General features: G+C 42.4%; 1 protein-coding gene across 3 annotated transcripts in view; it reads right to left on the bottom strand.

Moving 5' to 3' along the window:
• Positions 1-16,911, bottom strand: part of GALNS (galactosamine (N-acetyl)-6-sulfatase) — a 56,762-nt gene that overhangs the window by 29,297 nt on the left and 10,554 nt on the right. For 2 of the 3 annotated variants that reach the window (XM_067540239.1, XM_067540240.1), the window contains 6 exons: positions 16,286-16,442; positions 14,075-14,141; positions 13,831-13,958; positions 12,843-12,982; positions 10,944-11,047; positions 1,115-1,251 (listed from right to left, as the gene is read on the bottom strand). In XM_067540239.1, coding sequence (XP_067396340.1) covers positions 1,115-1,251; positions 10,944-11,047; positions 12,843-12,982; positions 13,831-13,958; positions 14,075-14,141; positions 16,286-16,442 — 733 coding nt within the window. The remainder of the gene's footprint in view (positions 1-1,114; positions 1,252-10,943; positions 11,048-12,842; positions 12,983-13,830; positions 13,959-14,074; positions 14,142-16,285; positions 16,443-16,911) is intronic. The other variant, XM_067540238.1, reaches the window with a different exon arrangement.

Consider the following 16,911-nt stretch of genomic DNA (forward strand, 5'->3'; position numbering starts at 1 on the left):
GTTAAAATCTAACCCGCTGGAAAAAAATACTCATGGAGTTTTTGGGTTTGGAAGACCTGACCTGGTTCATCTTGCGCACAGAAGTGCAATTATTGTTGCACAAGTGGCAGCATAATAAGATGTTAGCCTCTACAATGAAAAAACTCTTTTATGTCAATAAAGATCCTCTTCAACTTTAAAGAAATAAAGTAATGCTAATTGCAGGCATTTCACAGCACTCACAGATCCAGTAATACCCTAAATTAGATGCCAGGTGAATCACCTGCAGTGCTATGCAGGTGCTTTCTGCCCTAATAAGCACAAAAATAGCTTTACTGAACAGAGGTTCCAGGTCAACACAGAAGAGAACACAGATGAACCTGCAAGCATCCCTGTGCCTTTTTTCATGCTTTCCCCTATTCACGGAAGACCCTCTCTACTTTGATTTGTCAGGATGCTTCCCTCTGCTAATTTAAATCACTCCTGGAAACGCTCTAGTGGCAAGGAAGTCAAGAATGTTCACTGTCTAATCATGTCTTATTTTAACACACAGCCCATCCCCACTCCCTGCTGCTCATTACCCAAGCTCTTCAAGTCAAGTCTAAAATTTAGGCCCAACCCTGAAAAAGGATCCACACAAGAAGACCCTGAGGAGCAAGTGGGGTTTCAGTGAAGTCCCTTTCTAGGATCACGGCCTTTGACTGTATGCTCATTCAGGCAGTGGCTGTGTTCTGTGAAGGAACCAGACACTCTTGGTTGCTACACAGTAATAAATAATTAAACCTCCTTTCCCTAACCAGGTTAGAGTTCATGGGATTTATCCTCACAGTGATCTTATACTGTTCCAGGGATCTGTGCTAACCCCCTGACCCTTGAACGTGCCGATGGAATCCATTTCATAGCAATATACTGAATATCAGGAAATCCCACCTCACTAACTCCAGCACAGAATTAGCACAGCATAGGAGTAAATTTCTGCTGCTCACCCCAATTCACCCATCGGGATCACGAAGTGCATCAGGCCAGTTTCTAAAGTAATAACTTTTCAAAAGGGATTTTTAAAATAAACAAATGAGTTCTGCACCCCTCCCGTAACCATGAGGGAGGAGCTGTGAGCTCTGCACTCATAACCAACCTGTCAATTAGCTTCCCCTGCAGGATGGCAGGTAAAAGGTCAATACCGTCAATCTGCCTGTCACTCGGAGGCGGCAATCCCGCCAGGGAGAGGCTGGTGGTGAAGAGATCCATCACATTACCCAGCTGATGACTCACCTGAAATTGACAAGACAATGAAGAGCGTTTGCAAAGACTTTCCATACCAATTCAAGCACAAGAGGCGGCCTGTCTCTCCATTACAAAAGGGCTGCGTCCTCAGTCCATTCCTGCATTCCTTTTTTAGCCTCTCTTAAAATTTATCATTTGGGGCTTCATCCTGTTCCCATCAGAGTCCCAAGCAATCCCTATTAACTTCTAAAGGGTTGAATCAGGTCCTTCTTCCTTTCAGGTTTTGTTTTATATGGAACTTTTTTTTTTTTTTTTTTAAAACACTTCCCCTTTATTTCACCCACACTCCATTCATTCATACTCAAGAGCATCACTTTGTGAAGCTCAATGGCCCCCTGATTTCCATAGGCAAATTATTACTCATTTTGAAATTGAAAAATCAGTATTCCATACAAAATTCCCCTTGATTTATTCCATCAGTTGGCTCCCTCTGGAGCCCTACGCCGCCAGTGGTGAGCTCCCAGCAGGTACAGAGATGGGTGGGGAGTGATCTTCCGGACACAATGACCTCATCTACAGTTTTCAACAATTTTAGAATGGTGAATCTGGAGTATTTTTTTTTTTTTATCAGGGAGGAAAAACTACCATTTTTTGGCTCCGTTGGGGTTTTATAAGTTTTTTCCTTTAACTGGTAGCCATATTTTTAATTCCTTCTCTCTTAATTATTCCTGTTTTAAAAACAAGCACATCCCAGACAGTATTTGTTTTCACTGGTTACCTTCTGACCGATTTCCTCATGCACATACGCACACCTCTTCTATCTTTCTGTGCTACAACATTAGGAGACAATCCTCCACCTTGGGATGTGGAATTAACCGACATTACACAAAGTTGAGGCAGTTATCTTCAGTCAAGTGAGAGACTGCTTTACGCTAAGATGCATGGGCACCAGATGTGACACAACAGAACCTTCCCAGCCGTACCACAAACTCTGAAACACAGAGCCATGTGACGCAATGCAATATACTTATGCAGTGGAGAAAAACCATTTCATTTCTTTTCCATCCAAAGCAGATCTGCATGTTCTACCACTATCCCGGGGATATCAATATATCCGTTATAACATCCTGACCATCAAAGCCTGCCTTATGCACCAATCTTCCTGCTAAGAAGTAATGGATCCCCATTCAGTAAGATGACACTAAAAGCGTATTTAAATACTGCAGCAAATGATGATAAGAGGAACTCTGCAACCTAGCAGCTCAGTTGTTTTAGGTTCTTCAGCGCTGCTAAACAAACAAACAAACCTTTTGCTGAATTGCTAAACCTCTGACGCAAAGTGTGGCCAGAGGGCCAATAGGTTGAAAAAGTGAACACCTGAGGACTTAAGGGGGGAATTAAAAGATATTTCTGAAAATTACAGTATTTTCCTCTGTCCAAAAACAACAGGCTGCATGCTGTGCTTGCACTGGTGGGACAGGTTAAGCACTTAACATTGCAATGTCACTCTGCTGGATTGCAGTAATTTCAGTTTTTAACCACATGAATTCATCACAAAACTTTGGCACCACCACTTAATGTTGAAGTAGGCTATGGGCAACGCTTCCCATTCCCAGGCAGGTGAAACAGAAGGCAAAGCACCAAGCAGAGGGAGGGCCTGATCCTAGAAACCCTTATTTATGAAAATAACTTTTAGTCAGTAGGGCAATCTGACTGAAATTAGTGGGATTACTGGCAAGTGAAAGATTGTGTGGGATCAGGCCCTTAGTTTAATTCAGAGCTTTTGCTGCACTGACGTAGTTTGGAAGAGGCTAGGATCCGCCTCTTTTGTAGGCAGTAAGGGATGGAAAGGGGTTAAATTACATATTAAACGGTTCTCCACAGGAGGAACACAAAAGGCAGGTATGTACACGAACTCTTCAAACTGCTCATCTCCTCATCTGGAGGAGAGGGTGGAGGGAAGCTGCTTGCAATTTTTCTGTAACACAACCTGGGAGAAGGAACTATAACGGTCCCATTTTACAGTGAACCTGGATGTGCTGTTTTAGTTTTAGAATGTGCACTGATACTGGGAGATCCCATACGCTGCACCAAATCCAGCAGTCCTTACCCAGGCAAACCTCCCACTGCCTTCTGCCCCAACAACTGAGTCAGACACCACGAGACCTTGGCTCACAGCTAATACAAAATGGTTACACATACTCCCCGGTCCCGTGCAAGAATAACAGACGTGCATTTTTATTACTGATTCAAACCCCAACAAAAATTCTCTTGTGCAGCTATCACATACAGAGATCTGGGGAAGGGCCAGGCCCAGCTAATGGCCCCAATCTGATGGGTACTAGTACGTTGCTGCTGTTGCTTCTTACCCTGTCTCTGCTCTGCTCCCTTTAGGTACAACTACACTGCGCAAAAAAAACCAACCAAATCTGCAGCAGCGAGTCTTAGAGCCCAGGGCAACCAACCTAGGCTCATATTACAGGGCTAAAAAGAGCAGCGTAGACATTCCGCTCGGGTTGGAGCCCAGTCTCTCAGACCCATTCCCCTCGCTGGGTTAGCATGAGTGTCTATCAGGGCTGGGAGGCTTACTGCCAGTTGCAACGTAGACATACCTTTAGATTGTAGGCTCCTTAGAGCACAGATCTTGCCTTGTGTGTGTGTGTGTGTGTGTGTGTGTGTTTTGTAAAGAGCTGTGCATACATTAAAAGAGCACAGATATTAAACAATAACAATGTTATCCTCCTTCAAAGAAGCTATCACATCCATTCCTGACAAATCTGGACAATTTCACACACCATGAGATGCGGAGTGTCTTATATGCTCGCCCCCCGCTATTTACCCTGTGCATGTCAGAGGCATTGTGAGATTGGAGAAATGCCATGTGAAGGATTTGAAAGATTAATAAAAGGGATATTTGGCATATGATATAGTTATTAAAGTGCCTACTCTCCACGTACTCCTGCTGCATTAGGAATGAACAGGATAGCTATCATATAAGGCTTTTTGTAATTAGGCCTTTTGCAGTTTATAAGGCAAATCCGAAAAAATCACTTTTCATGTTGCCACTCAATTCTGTCACCTAAATCTTTTGGCTAACCGACAGCAAGAAGCAATAGCCAAGATGAGATGCGTGCCTCTCGTGTTATCTAATTTATACACTGCATTCTGAGAGTCCTATGGGGCCACCACTGACTTCTTGTACCGGCCTTTATTAAACGTAACCAGATGTAGATGACTCCCTTTAATCATCCAATTACATTTCTGGTCTCAGACAACATTCTTCCGTGAAGCATATAAAACTTCTTAAGGAAATTAAACGCCAGTGCCACAGCCACTTGGATTTATCTGTGCACTGCAGCAGAGCAAAGAGAGAGAAGAAAAAAAAAAAGGTTAATATTTATACAAACTTTGAAGTATTTTCAGAGATTTCTTTTTTAAATTACCATTTTCTCCTGTCAACAGCACTCTCATTCCAGTTGCCTTTTCCATTTTTTCTTAAGAAAAGAAAAAGAAAAATCCAGAGAGAGTAACAGCCCAGAGAAAATAAATAATATATAAAAAAACTAGTGAGATCAGATATTCCTCGTATCAGGGAAGAACAGCTGGTATTAGGCACGTAAGAAGGGCTTCCCCCTCCCTTTTTTTAAAAATAAACCCGCAGCGAACACATAACATCTTTAAGAAAATGAAATCCTTTTGCTGTGGGCCACGTATCGGGAAGAAATAGTCACCACTGCTGTTATCAGCGCTTTCAAGCTTTAACTCTGAATCAAAGGCGACAATTAATAAAGTCGCCCCCGCCAGGAAAGGAAAGGAGGAAAGCTAAATATTTGAAACTGGGTGAACAAATGTCAGGGTGTTTTTAAATAAAATCCTTTTACAGTTATCACAGCGAGCAGACCTGATATCCCTGTCTAATTCAATTTCAATTTGTGCCCCATGGGAGATAGTGAAGAAAAGGTTGCAATGCTGTCTTTGGGTTGATATGTTCTTTTCTCCTTCAGGGAGCAGGAACTGGGGAGGGATGGGGAGGGAGCACGCAGAAAGAGAGAAGGAGAAGGATTCAAATACGAGCAGAATATGAATTTCTTTCAGCTGGATCCTTCCAGAAGGCAGATGCGATGCAGGGAATGTTTAAATGTTGACTTGTTATGAATTCACCTGGAAAATGGAGCCAGGGAGGAAGCTGCAGAAAGGGTGACTGTGTATGACTAAACGTGCCAAAACCTGGGGCCAAAAGGAACTGAATTTTAGTGCCAACACCAGCAGCAGCCTCCTGTGGCATCACCCCCACACAACCCCAAACTGATTACCTATAGCTCTACTGTTTTTCCTATTAGAACCATCCATTTGATTTCCTTTATAATTTCTACTCAAACATTCCTTTTATTTGAAATAAAGAAATCCCCATTTAAAAAAAAAAGCTACAAATCAGAAGAAGAACATAACGGCCACACTGGCTTGGACCAACGGCCCATGTAGCCCAGTATCCTGTCTTCTGACAGTGGCCAATGCCAGGTGCCTCCAAGGAAACGAGCAGAACAGGCAACCATCAAGTGACCCAGCCTCAGTCGTCTACTCCCAGCTTCTGGCAGTCAGAGGCTAGGGACTCTTCAGAGCACGGGGTTGCATCTCTGACTGTCTTGGCTAACAGCCATTGATGGTCCTATCCTCCATGAACTTACCTAATTCTTTTTAAAACCCCATTATAGTTATGGCCTTCATAACATCCCCTGGCAACGAGTTCTGCAAATTGACTGGGCACTGTGTGAAGAAGTACCTCCTTGTGTTTGTTTTAAACCTGCTGCCTATTAATTTCACTGGGTAACCCCTGGTTCTTATGTTTTGTGAAGAGGTAAATAATATTTCTCTATTCACTTTTTCCACAACAGTCATGATTTTATAAATCTCTATCATATCCCCTTCTTAATCATCTCTTTTCCAAGATGAAGAGTTCCAATGTTTTGAATCTCTCCTCATACAGAAGCCGTTCCATGCCCCTAATCATTTTAGTTGCCCCTTTCTGTACCTTTTCCAATTCTAATATATCCTTTTTGAGGGGGTGACCAGAACTGCATGCAGTATTTAAGGTGTGGGGATACCATGGATTTATATAGTGGCATTATGATATTTTCGGTCTTATTATCTATCCCTTTCCTAATGATTCCTAACTGTTTATTAGCTTTTTTGACTGCCTCTGTACATTGAGCGGATGTTTTCAGAGAACTATCCACGACTCCAAGATCTTTTTTTGAGTGGTAACAGCTAATTTAGACCCCATCATTTTGCATCTATAGTTGGGATTATGTTTTCCATTGTGCATTACACTGCATTTATCCAATTGTTGACCACCAACAAAGAGACATGACCCTTCAAGAAAACGACTTTAACTCAAATAGTTTGGCAGGGCTGAGGGACTGGATGGCACAAGCAATAGGTAACAGGATAGGGAACCTTTCAACAGCAGATTACAGCTTTGAATGTGGCCTGAGTCAACAGTAACCAAAAGTTGTCACCATCTGATAGCTGTTTGGTCATCTCTATGAGACAGTTTGTGGGTCCACTCCAATTCCTGGTGGACTAGTGTCCAAATCAAAAGCCACCAGTGCTACTTCTAATGGGCAATGATCCTGACTGTTTTAGCAGAGAACCCAAGGACCATATGGACACTAACACTGAACTAACCTCTCACTCCTCTCTCCTGGTCAGGTTGGGAAGGTAAGAGCTTGCTCTGCCTCTGACCAGCTGTAGTTCTGTAGGTGAAGAGAAGACTTCGGCTTCTTTCTCTATGACTCATGATAATGAGACACTTTGGAGCAGTTTTTCCATCTCTTGCAGCCACTCACACTAAAGTGGAATATGTGCTAGCTATTTTGGATGTATATAATAAAAAATATGATGTCTGTAGCTTTAACATACAACATGGAAAGGAGGAAAAAAACTGTAGAAGTGAGCTCGCCACCTACTATGTCTAGAAAAGGCAATTGTCGAGAAATAACGATGCACTATAAAAACTATACACACTACAGTAACACTAAAAGGCAATGGCAGAGCCACACTACACGAAAGTCTGAAGCAATGCTGTTCCTCTCACCTTTGGACAATGCTGCTGTGGGCATCAGACTGCAGGAGCCTTGATTGCAAGAATACAAGCAGAAAAGACCTATCAATATCTGTTGTTATGTATTTATTTACAGATATCACCCATGGTAGCACATCACCAACACAGAATGAAGCAGCACATTATGGGCCATAGTTTTGAAAGCAGTCTCAAAGTCCCTGAACCCAATGGGAATTGTGGGAGCACAACTCCTCAGGACCAGACCTCTGTATGTGTAACCATTTGGTGGCCAGTTTCCTGAAATGGGGCCAAAGAAAAGTATGGAATTAAGCACATGCCTAAAGTTCTGCACATGCTTAAGTATTATTAAAGGCAGTGGGGGCAGACCCGTATATGGAACTATACCAATTTACACCAGCTGAGGGTCTGCCTAATAAGACTTAATCATGTGCTTAAAGTTAATCGTACACATAGGAGCTTTTCTGAATAGGGTTAGCTTGCCATGCTGGGATCTTTGTATGTGTACTCACGGTAGTACGGCACCTTGTGTGTGTGTGTCAATGTGCAGGGGCGCCAGAACCGGGAGGCCATGACCCCACTGGCCCACCCACTTTTTAACATAGGCATATTTTGGGGGGCAGAGGACCATGTTGCCCTCCAAACTGCAAGCCTCAGGCCAGCATGGAGTGGCACAGGCAGGGGCTGTACTTTGTGATGGGGGAGGTAATTAGCTCCCCACTGCGAAGCCCAGTCCCAGCTGGTGGAGCCAGCGTCTTCCCGGTGGGGGCCTGAGGTGGGCCTTAGCCTCCCCCTTGCCATGAGACCTGGCCCCTCTCCGTGGCCTGGCCCCTACTCCTCCTTTTCCCCTCGAGGCCCCTGTGATGCTGTCTAGCTTAGGGGCGACCATTTATGATATTATTTAATACCAATATGACAAAATTGCAATGATTCTTACAAGCTGTGCCATGTCAGGTACCACTGGAAAGGTTATAATTTGCTAGGTCTGATAATATTATTTATGCATGTGTGTCATCTTTGTACTGCAAGTGATGAATATGTCTGGTATATTTGTATTTCAAATTTGTGCTGGGTTTCTGGGTATCACCTCCAGACAGGACGGCAGCAGCACTGAGCCTGCTTAATGGCCCATCAAGGGAATTCAAATGTACAGTGAATCCAGTGAAAGAACCCAGGGGTTGACCTTATGAGTCACCAGGACATGATAGGAACATGCCTATGAACAGGCGACTCTGAGGCTTTTCCATGCCATGTGCTGCGGGGCTGAGTTTGGGACAAAGGAAATACAAGTCTCATAGCAGAAACTATAAAATGCAGCTGCACCATCTCCATCTTGTCTTCATTTCTGCTTCCTACCTCTGGATCAACTCATCTATATCTGAAGCTGTGAAACAAAGGAGGGAGACCCATCCTACCGGATGTACTCCAGAGGAATTGTACTAGCCTGCAAACTCCAATACTGCTAAGAATCTGATATATATGGACTTTGAAGTCATTTGTATGTATCTGATTGCTTTGATCATTTAACATTTTTCTTTTTCCTTTTGTTATAAACCTTTAGCTTTAGTTACTAAAGGATTGGCTGGCAGTGTGATTTTTGGGTAAGATCCAAACTTATATTGACATGGTAATGTGGCTGTCCCTTTGGGGATCAGGAGAACATTTTGGTAAAAGGAACAGAGTTTTAAATAACTGATCTCTTTACTGGACCTAGTGGCTGATTGGGAGCCAGAGACTGAAATGCAGTAAAGGGGGCTGTGTATTTCTTGTTGTAGCTTCTTGATAACCAGTGTGGGAAATCAGGACCACTGTTTGTAACTAGCCAGGGAATCTAACTTCAGCATTACCCACCAGTGCGGGGAGAATCTGCTCTTCTTTTGCAGCCTACCCTGAACTTAGCATTTTCAGGTGGGCTACCCTAGGCACAGACAGGTCACAGCCCCGCCCCCGGCCAGGCTGGAAGCCAGAACCGGGCCATGATAAGAGCTGGACAGGGAACCTGGGCTGGTGTGGGGAGCCCTGGACCCTCCACGTGCCCTGGGTGGGCAGCCGGGGTGTCTGAGAGCCTGGCCCATGTCCCTGCCCCCTGGAGTGCACTGCCCCAGGCAGGTGGAAGCCCACCGTGGCCTAAGCTCCCTGGATAGCTCTTACCATGGCTGGGTTCAAGCTTCCATCCTGGTCGGGGTGGGGCCTCAGGGGGAAGAAGTGTAGGGGGCAGAGTCTTGTGGCCCCCCACTTCTACCCAGGTTCTGGAGCTCCTGCCAATGTGTTAACCTTACATAAATAGTCGGTTACACAAATTTAGGTTAAACTTTCAGCCAGTTTCTAAAACAGCAAGTAATGCACCACAAATTACCACACAGAACTCCACTCTGTGGCAAACGTTTCTTACCATCACATAAAACAACTTGCTACACTGCACGTACAAGAGTGCTGTTAAGTTATTGCTAAAAAAAACACAAAACATTTCCTCACCCTTGTTCCTAATTATACCTTAGAGTTATTTTTTTAATTTCTACTGTACCTGTCCCCATTTATGACGGTTGTTTACTTTTAGCACTTTATTCAGTGTGGAAACAGAAAACAAAATAGTCAGTTTCAGTTTTGTGTTCTCATGCACTAGTCCATGTTGTTCTTCACTTGCAAAGACTTCATGGGAATGTTCAAATTCAAACAAAAAACTGTTTTCATTTCAAATGTTAAAGAATCATAAATACATTCCTGCTAGGTTTTGTAAAACCTTTAAAAATGACAAACTGAAACCATCCTAGTGCTCCAAATTTTAGTTCAAATCTGACAGCAACCCTCTAAATATGCTCTATAAATTATCTTTACCCAATGTATTTACAAGATTGAACAGGAACGTAAATTAGAAAAATAAATGTTTTACAAATATTTGGCAATCTTAGGCGTAGTGTTGAGTTAATGAAGTATCACGTCTTTCTTAATAAAAGACATCTCCAAAGTGGAGGGAATGCATATTATTTAATAGGAATCCTGCCTCCTGGAGAGTTGATTAGATCTTTCTTTAATGAGCATTGGGACAATTTCCTGCACATGCTGGTATTGCCACCTGAAGTTGATTTTAGAATGAGCATCATTTTAAGCTCTGTGCAGGCAGGAAACAGCAATGTTCTGATACACAGACTTCCCTGAGTGAAACTGCTACCGAACCACAGAAACCAGGAGTGTCAGGTTTAAATCATTTGATGCTGCAGGACACACAAAATGTGTCCAGGAAGCATATTCCTCCCGGGCATCAGGACACAGAAGAACAGGAATGTCCTTGCATTCTGTTTGATCACATCGATAACCCACTATGCTGGGGGGTCCAGGACGATGGTCCAACACAAGAGAAGGGGTTAAACAGACCAGGAAGACAAAAAGTTATCTGCTGGCTCAAGTCAAACCCCTTAGTGTTCATAACCAAATTCCATCGTGTGCATTCAAGGTATAAGGCTGCAATAATGTCATTAACTGATCTTATTGTATATACATTAACCAACTCTTTACTGAATCAGATCCCAGGTTTTAACATAGTGATTCCATTGAGAATGTACTAAAAACCCTGAACCAAAGCCAACTGAAGCGAATGGGACTCCTTCCATTGACTTCAGTTGGCATTGGATTGGGCCTAAAATTGTTAAGGCCAGATACTTACATTTCCTGCGGGTATATGTCCTGGCCACCAAGCAATAGCTGGCTCCCTCATCCCACCTTCAAAGGTGGTTTGTTTACCACACAGAAAGCGACCATTGCTACCTCCTAGAGAAAAGAAAATTGATAAACACTGTGATGTTTTTCCTGTGGATGCTTGTGAGAGTCTTTTTGGCAGGGCAGAAACTGACTGATTAGTAGATTAGATAGGGAGCGCTGTCAAATGCACAAAGGAAACAAACAAACAAACAAAAAAACCCACTTTTTTTGCTAACTTCTTTCACTTGTAGGAATCTTAAATGTTTCTTGTGACTGAAGGAGGTAAAAATGGATGACAAGCTGAATATGAGTCAACAATGTAACAGAATGGCAAAAAAGGCCAGTACCATTCTGGCGTGTATTTACTGGAGTGTCGTATCTAAGATATGGGCAATAAATGTCCCTTTCCACCTGGCACTGGTGAGCGGGAGTACTGTGTCCAATTCTGGGTGCCACACTTTCAGAAAGACCTGGACAATCTGGACACAGTCCAGAGAGAACAACAGAAATGATAAAAGGTTTAGAAAACCTGGCCTGTGAGGAAAGGTTAAAAAAACTGGGTATGTTTTGTCTTGAGAAAAGACTAAGGGGAGACCTGATAAGTCTTCATATACGTTATGGGCTGTTACAAAGAGGACAATGATCAACTGTTCTCCGTGTCCTCTGAAGGTAGGACAAGAAGTGATGAGCTTCATCTGCAGCAAGGGAGATTTAGGTTAGATATTAGGACAATCTTTTTAACTATAAGAACAGTTAAGCACTGGAACAGGTTGCCAAAGGAGGCTGTGGAAACCCTGTCATTGGAGGTTTTTAAAAACAGGTGAACAAACACCTGCCAGGGACAATCTAGATATACTCGGTCCTGCATCTGCACAGGCAGCTGGGCTAGATGACCTCTTGAGGTCCCTTTCAGTCCCACATTTTTATGATTCTATGAATATTTTCAGAATGAAATGTGATTTTCTAATGTCCCTTTAGGATACGCGTTTCCTAGGATATAGACATGACGATGACAAAAGTGAGATTGCATTTTATTTCCCTGGGAAAGCGCTGCTCAGAGAAGGCAGCTGGTTTGCATGGAAGGTCCCATCTTTTTATGCAGCCTTACAGCTGAACTGACTGAGGAACAGCCAGGAAAGTGATATGATTTGTCCAAGGCCACATAGATTCAGTGGCTCAGCTGAGATTAGAACTCAGGAGCCTCCCATCTTGTGGCCTGATAACCACAAGACCACCTGGCCTCCAAGTGGGGGGAAAAAAGGGAAATAAAATCAGTTTGCTCAGGGATACAAGCATTAAACAAGAGTAAAACTGTGAAGTGAGGCAAAGCTGTCCAAGCCCGGGAATGCTTATTTTCTTGATATATTTTCATAGAATTAAACACATCAGGACTCCTGAATCCTTTATAATTACCCAGAAAACTTGGATATGCATTTGGTAATGGTCCTCTAATTTGTCTTCCTAATTAACTAGTACAGGAGACTTAGCAGTTCCCTGTGTAGGTCACTGCAGCACACACAGTACCAATAACAGATTAAGAGAGAAGGTGGGAACAAAAATACAGTCATTAGGCAGCTAACTTACTGCTCCTAAGACCAAAATGTAAAAAAATATACCCATCAGCATTGGGGCACAGTGTGGAATGCACATGTGCTCGTCTATATATGGGTGTGCACAGGTAAGCAATTAACACAAGCATGGACTAGAGGCAGAACTCTAGTTCTGAACACTCGAACTGAGTTTCTCTTATCTGTATAAGAGACCAAACCAAACCTCAGATGTCTTTGTCTTCAAACTCTGAGACTGTTTGGATCCAGACTCGAACTTCACAGGTCAGGCCTAACTCTATGCATTAGACGTGTACCTTGTTTAGGGGCTGAAATTAGAGCAGCCCCATTATCAGATGTGAAAAACACAAAAGTGTTCTCTTTGATGCCCAGGTTTTGAAGGTGCTTTAGGATTTTCCCAATGCTGTCATCAATTTCTCGCACTGCATCACCATACCTGAGACAGAGCAGATTACAAATACACAAGACAGCAGGAGAAGAAATAGTTTAATCCAGGTAGCCTTACAGGACATAAATCACTCCAATAATGCACACTAGAATATTGAATTAATATTTGTGCTGGAGAGGGAAATAATTCACCTACACATCAGTACCATAATAAAAGTTTACCAGTGTCACTTTGTAACTTATGTCTCTTTTATCTGCAGAAAACAGCCTCTCTTGAATATTCAGACTCTCCAGTTTGCTCAGATCTGAGCCACTCTTGGACAGAGACCAGCAATTGAGATAAATTAAGCTATGTGGTTTTCAAATATAAGCAGATGCCACTTTTGCAGTGAGTGGCGTCTAATAAAGTAATTTTGTTTATAGATTCTAGTTTGAAATTATGGTCTCAAAAGCAAGGTTCACTATATTTATAGAGCTATCCTTCCCCTGCTGTAAACGTGCATTTTCCATGATGTGGAACCTTTCTGATGTTCTGATTTACAGGCTTTTAAACCAGGCACTAATCAAACTACGCCAACAGACTAACAAAAGCACCTATTCCACAGAACAGCATTTCATTACACACAGGGTGGGCCGGGGAGCTTAGATTTCACCCACATGTGTGCCACATTGTCTTTATTTTGGCTTATAACAAATATAATAAAGATCAATCTAGGCACAGTCCTTTTGAAAAAAACTAAAGGAAATTCCATGCTAGCTAATATGTGAATTTACTTACGCACACACATACGCACACACTCTTACTTAAAAGAGATCTATATTACTTCAGTCCAATAAATATCGGTGTGCTTTTCTACTATCACGCAGGGAGCATAAATAAAATAAAAGGTGACTTACAGTCCTCTCTGGCTACTGCCCAAGAAATGTTTGGAGGCATAAACAGGAGCGTGCGTGGCATCAATAGCCCAGTAGAGAAAGAATGGCTGTTGACTGGCTTGCTGCCTGCTAATAAAATTGAGAGCTTCCTGTAAACAACAACAGAAATGAATGTAACAGGATCATCCTCTGCCACCTAAAACTCTCACCTAAAAGTAACAAAAAAGGACTGTGGGTTATAAACCTGTATTAAAATGTATTATACCTGTAAGTAGATCTGAGTTAAGTTTGCTTCCCCCGTCTTCAGATCAATCTTGAAATCTTCATAATACCTAAAAATAAAGCAGAACCAGGGGGAAAAAAAATCAATACATGTGGAACACAGAACAAAAGGGCTGTTCTTTCCCATTACTTATATGGGCAGGTCATTGTTATTACTCAACAAAAGGGAGAGACTCATAACTTATGTGACCAGCCAATTCTTTTCAGAAACTGAAAGGAAGTTCATTATGTTTTTTATGATAGGAGAGAACAGTGAAACCATAGTCAATGAGTAGATCAAAGTTAGTGAGCATGTGCAAGATTTGTGTAACCAGGATATCCCACAATGATTTTCTATTGGAAACAGACCTGGGCACAATAGCTGATTTAATAATTAAAGACAAATATTCAATACAATGCCAGAGTTTAAAAATCAGATGCAATCTTAAGATGTTTAAATAGCGACATTCCATTTAAAACCATATAATTGACTGTTCCCCTTCATTCAGGACTGTTCAACTGCAGGTAAAATTTTCAAAAATGCCTAAGTATCATTGATTTTCAATGACCCTCCGGCTCTTAAATGACCCTGAAACTGGGAGTTGGGTACTTTGTGGCAATTACTGCACTAGAAATGTTTTTGGGACACTGTCTTAAAGAAAGGACCTGAATGGACTAGGAAGATGCAGACTGCAAAGTCAGAGGCTAGGTGGGATGTCATGATGTAAACGTATCAAGGGAGGGGAGAAATAAAAATGCCTTCAGTTAGGGAATGGAATCAGCTTCTAAAAGAGGCAACCGAGTAAAAATCACCCGAAGAAATCTTTAAGGATCAGCTGGACAAGCACCTCTGGGAGATTGTTTAGAGCAGCAGTGGCCTATTTGTGGTGCATAAACATGTTTTGGCAACCTGCAGTTTGTTATTGGCTCTCTAGCCTGCCACAACACCTGGCGCCCAATATTCAGCTTGGAAGTTAGCTGTATCACTTATGAAAAATGCCTGATGTTATGCCTCCTGTTTGAATACATGAACACTGTGGCATGTAAGGGAATTTTGGGCTCTCCCACATCCCTTCCTTAAGTGCTCCAGGATTTGAAGCCTCGCAGACTGCATTGAGCACCACAGCATTCGATCATTAAAAAGCAAAATGGCAGATAAAAGCCCAGCATGGAAGCAGCAGGGCTTTAAGTTCATCTTTTGAGGTCAGGATGAGGATGCCAGGATCAGAGCAGGGAACAGTTTAGGAGTTCAGACTAAAACTTAGCACTGATACAGTGTTTATGATTTTCAAGGTGCTTTAAAAACATTAACTACCCTATAAAAGTAGGTCAGTATTAATGTCCCATTTTACAGATGGGAAAATTGAGACACAGTATGACAGCCAGGCTTAGAACTCCGGAATTTGTTTCTTAGTCCTGTGCTTTAACCACTGGATCATGCATCTCGCTCAATAAGCAGGTCTGGGAGTGGGAAAGGAGGCTGGAAGATATAGCAGTTGTCATCTAGAGACAATGCTCTGAAGCCCTCTTACTGCCAAGATCCTCCTTCAAAAACAACTTCCTCCTCCAATGATAAGTGTCCCACCTTGATTTCCTCTCTCAGCTGCAAAAATCCTCCTCCTCCAAATCCTCCTCCCACAGATACCAAAATCCTCTTGCACTCTCTCCTATAAGAAATCCCCATCAATTTGTTTAAGATTATTGCAGTCATGTGGGCCTTACACTGCTCAGTGTCAGCCATCTCTGGTCTAAAGACGAAAGTCCTGCACAAACAGAATGGGGGTGGGAAAGGTGAGGAAATACATCACCTCCGGTGGGTCCCTTTCCCACTTTAACAATTCTAGGATTGCATAAGGATTACATGTGGCAGCTCTGTAGCATGTGCTGAAAACTCCACATAGTATGGTTCAGATGATATTTGAACCAGTTCATCCCTGATGCCTGCCAGGATACAACAACTCTTGGCATAGGATAAAGTTTCTGGAGGTCATTGCCCATCTAACCAAGCCATGGTGTTACTGCTATGTCTGATCCAGGAGAAGCTCCTGTATTTGCCTGCCTTTCCTAACTGAAGACAGCTTGCTGTTTGAATGCCTGTCTTTCAGTAGCCCATAGGACAACTGAGTAAGACCAAAGGGAAAGCAAAGAAAACAAGCTATAGATACCTTTCAAAATATTTTTTTAAAATGAGTTGTGAAGCAAACAGCTGAATTACCTGCCAATCATTTCCGAGTCCCTATAAACAGGGATGTTTGGGATGGCTTTGTTATCATAAGGTCCAAAATGGCAGTTAGGGGATCCAAACCATTCATCAAATCCATGCTTCAAGGGGTGGAATTGGGGTCTGTGACCCAGATGCCTAGGAACAAAAGCTACAAATGGTTCAGGAGTCCATTGCAAAAGAGTAAATGTGTACAAAGAAATACCTTTCAATGATGCTGAAGGAAAACTTCAGCGATTAGTTACAATACTGATAGCCAAATAAATGACTAGACAATAACGTGCATTCAAAAGAGATCACAGAAATCCCTGCCACTGTTCCAGCAGCTCCATTCAGTCAATGTCCAACTTCTCTTCTCTCTAAATATCTTGATTATCTGCGCTGATGGTGCTTTGGGCAGCGGCGTCCACAACATGCAGCAAAAATACATATAATTAATTAATTTAGGGCTTGAATCTAATGTACACCAAGGCTCCTTTACTCCAATAAGCAGCGTAAAGGGGCCACAAAGTGTGTGTAATTTACAGTTACATTTACCTTAAGGCCTTTATGCTGCCCGAGTGGTGTGAAGGGGCTTTAGTGTAAATGACAATGAGGCCCTTAAAATTTACATATATAAG

Source organism: Emydura macquarii, unplaced genomic scaffold, assembly GCF_026122565.2.
Source record: "Emydura macquarii macquarii isolate MOO-44397 ecotype Brisbane River unplaced genomic scaffold, CSIRO-AGI_Emac_v2 contig_561, whole genome shotgun sequence".
Classification (NCBI taxonomy): domain Eukaryota; kingdom Metazoa; phylum Chordata; order Testudines; family Chelidae; genus Emydura; species Emydura macquarii.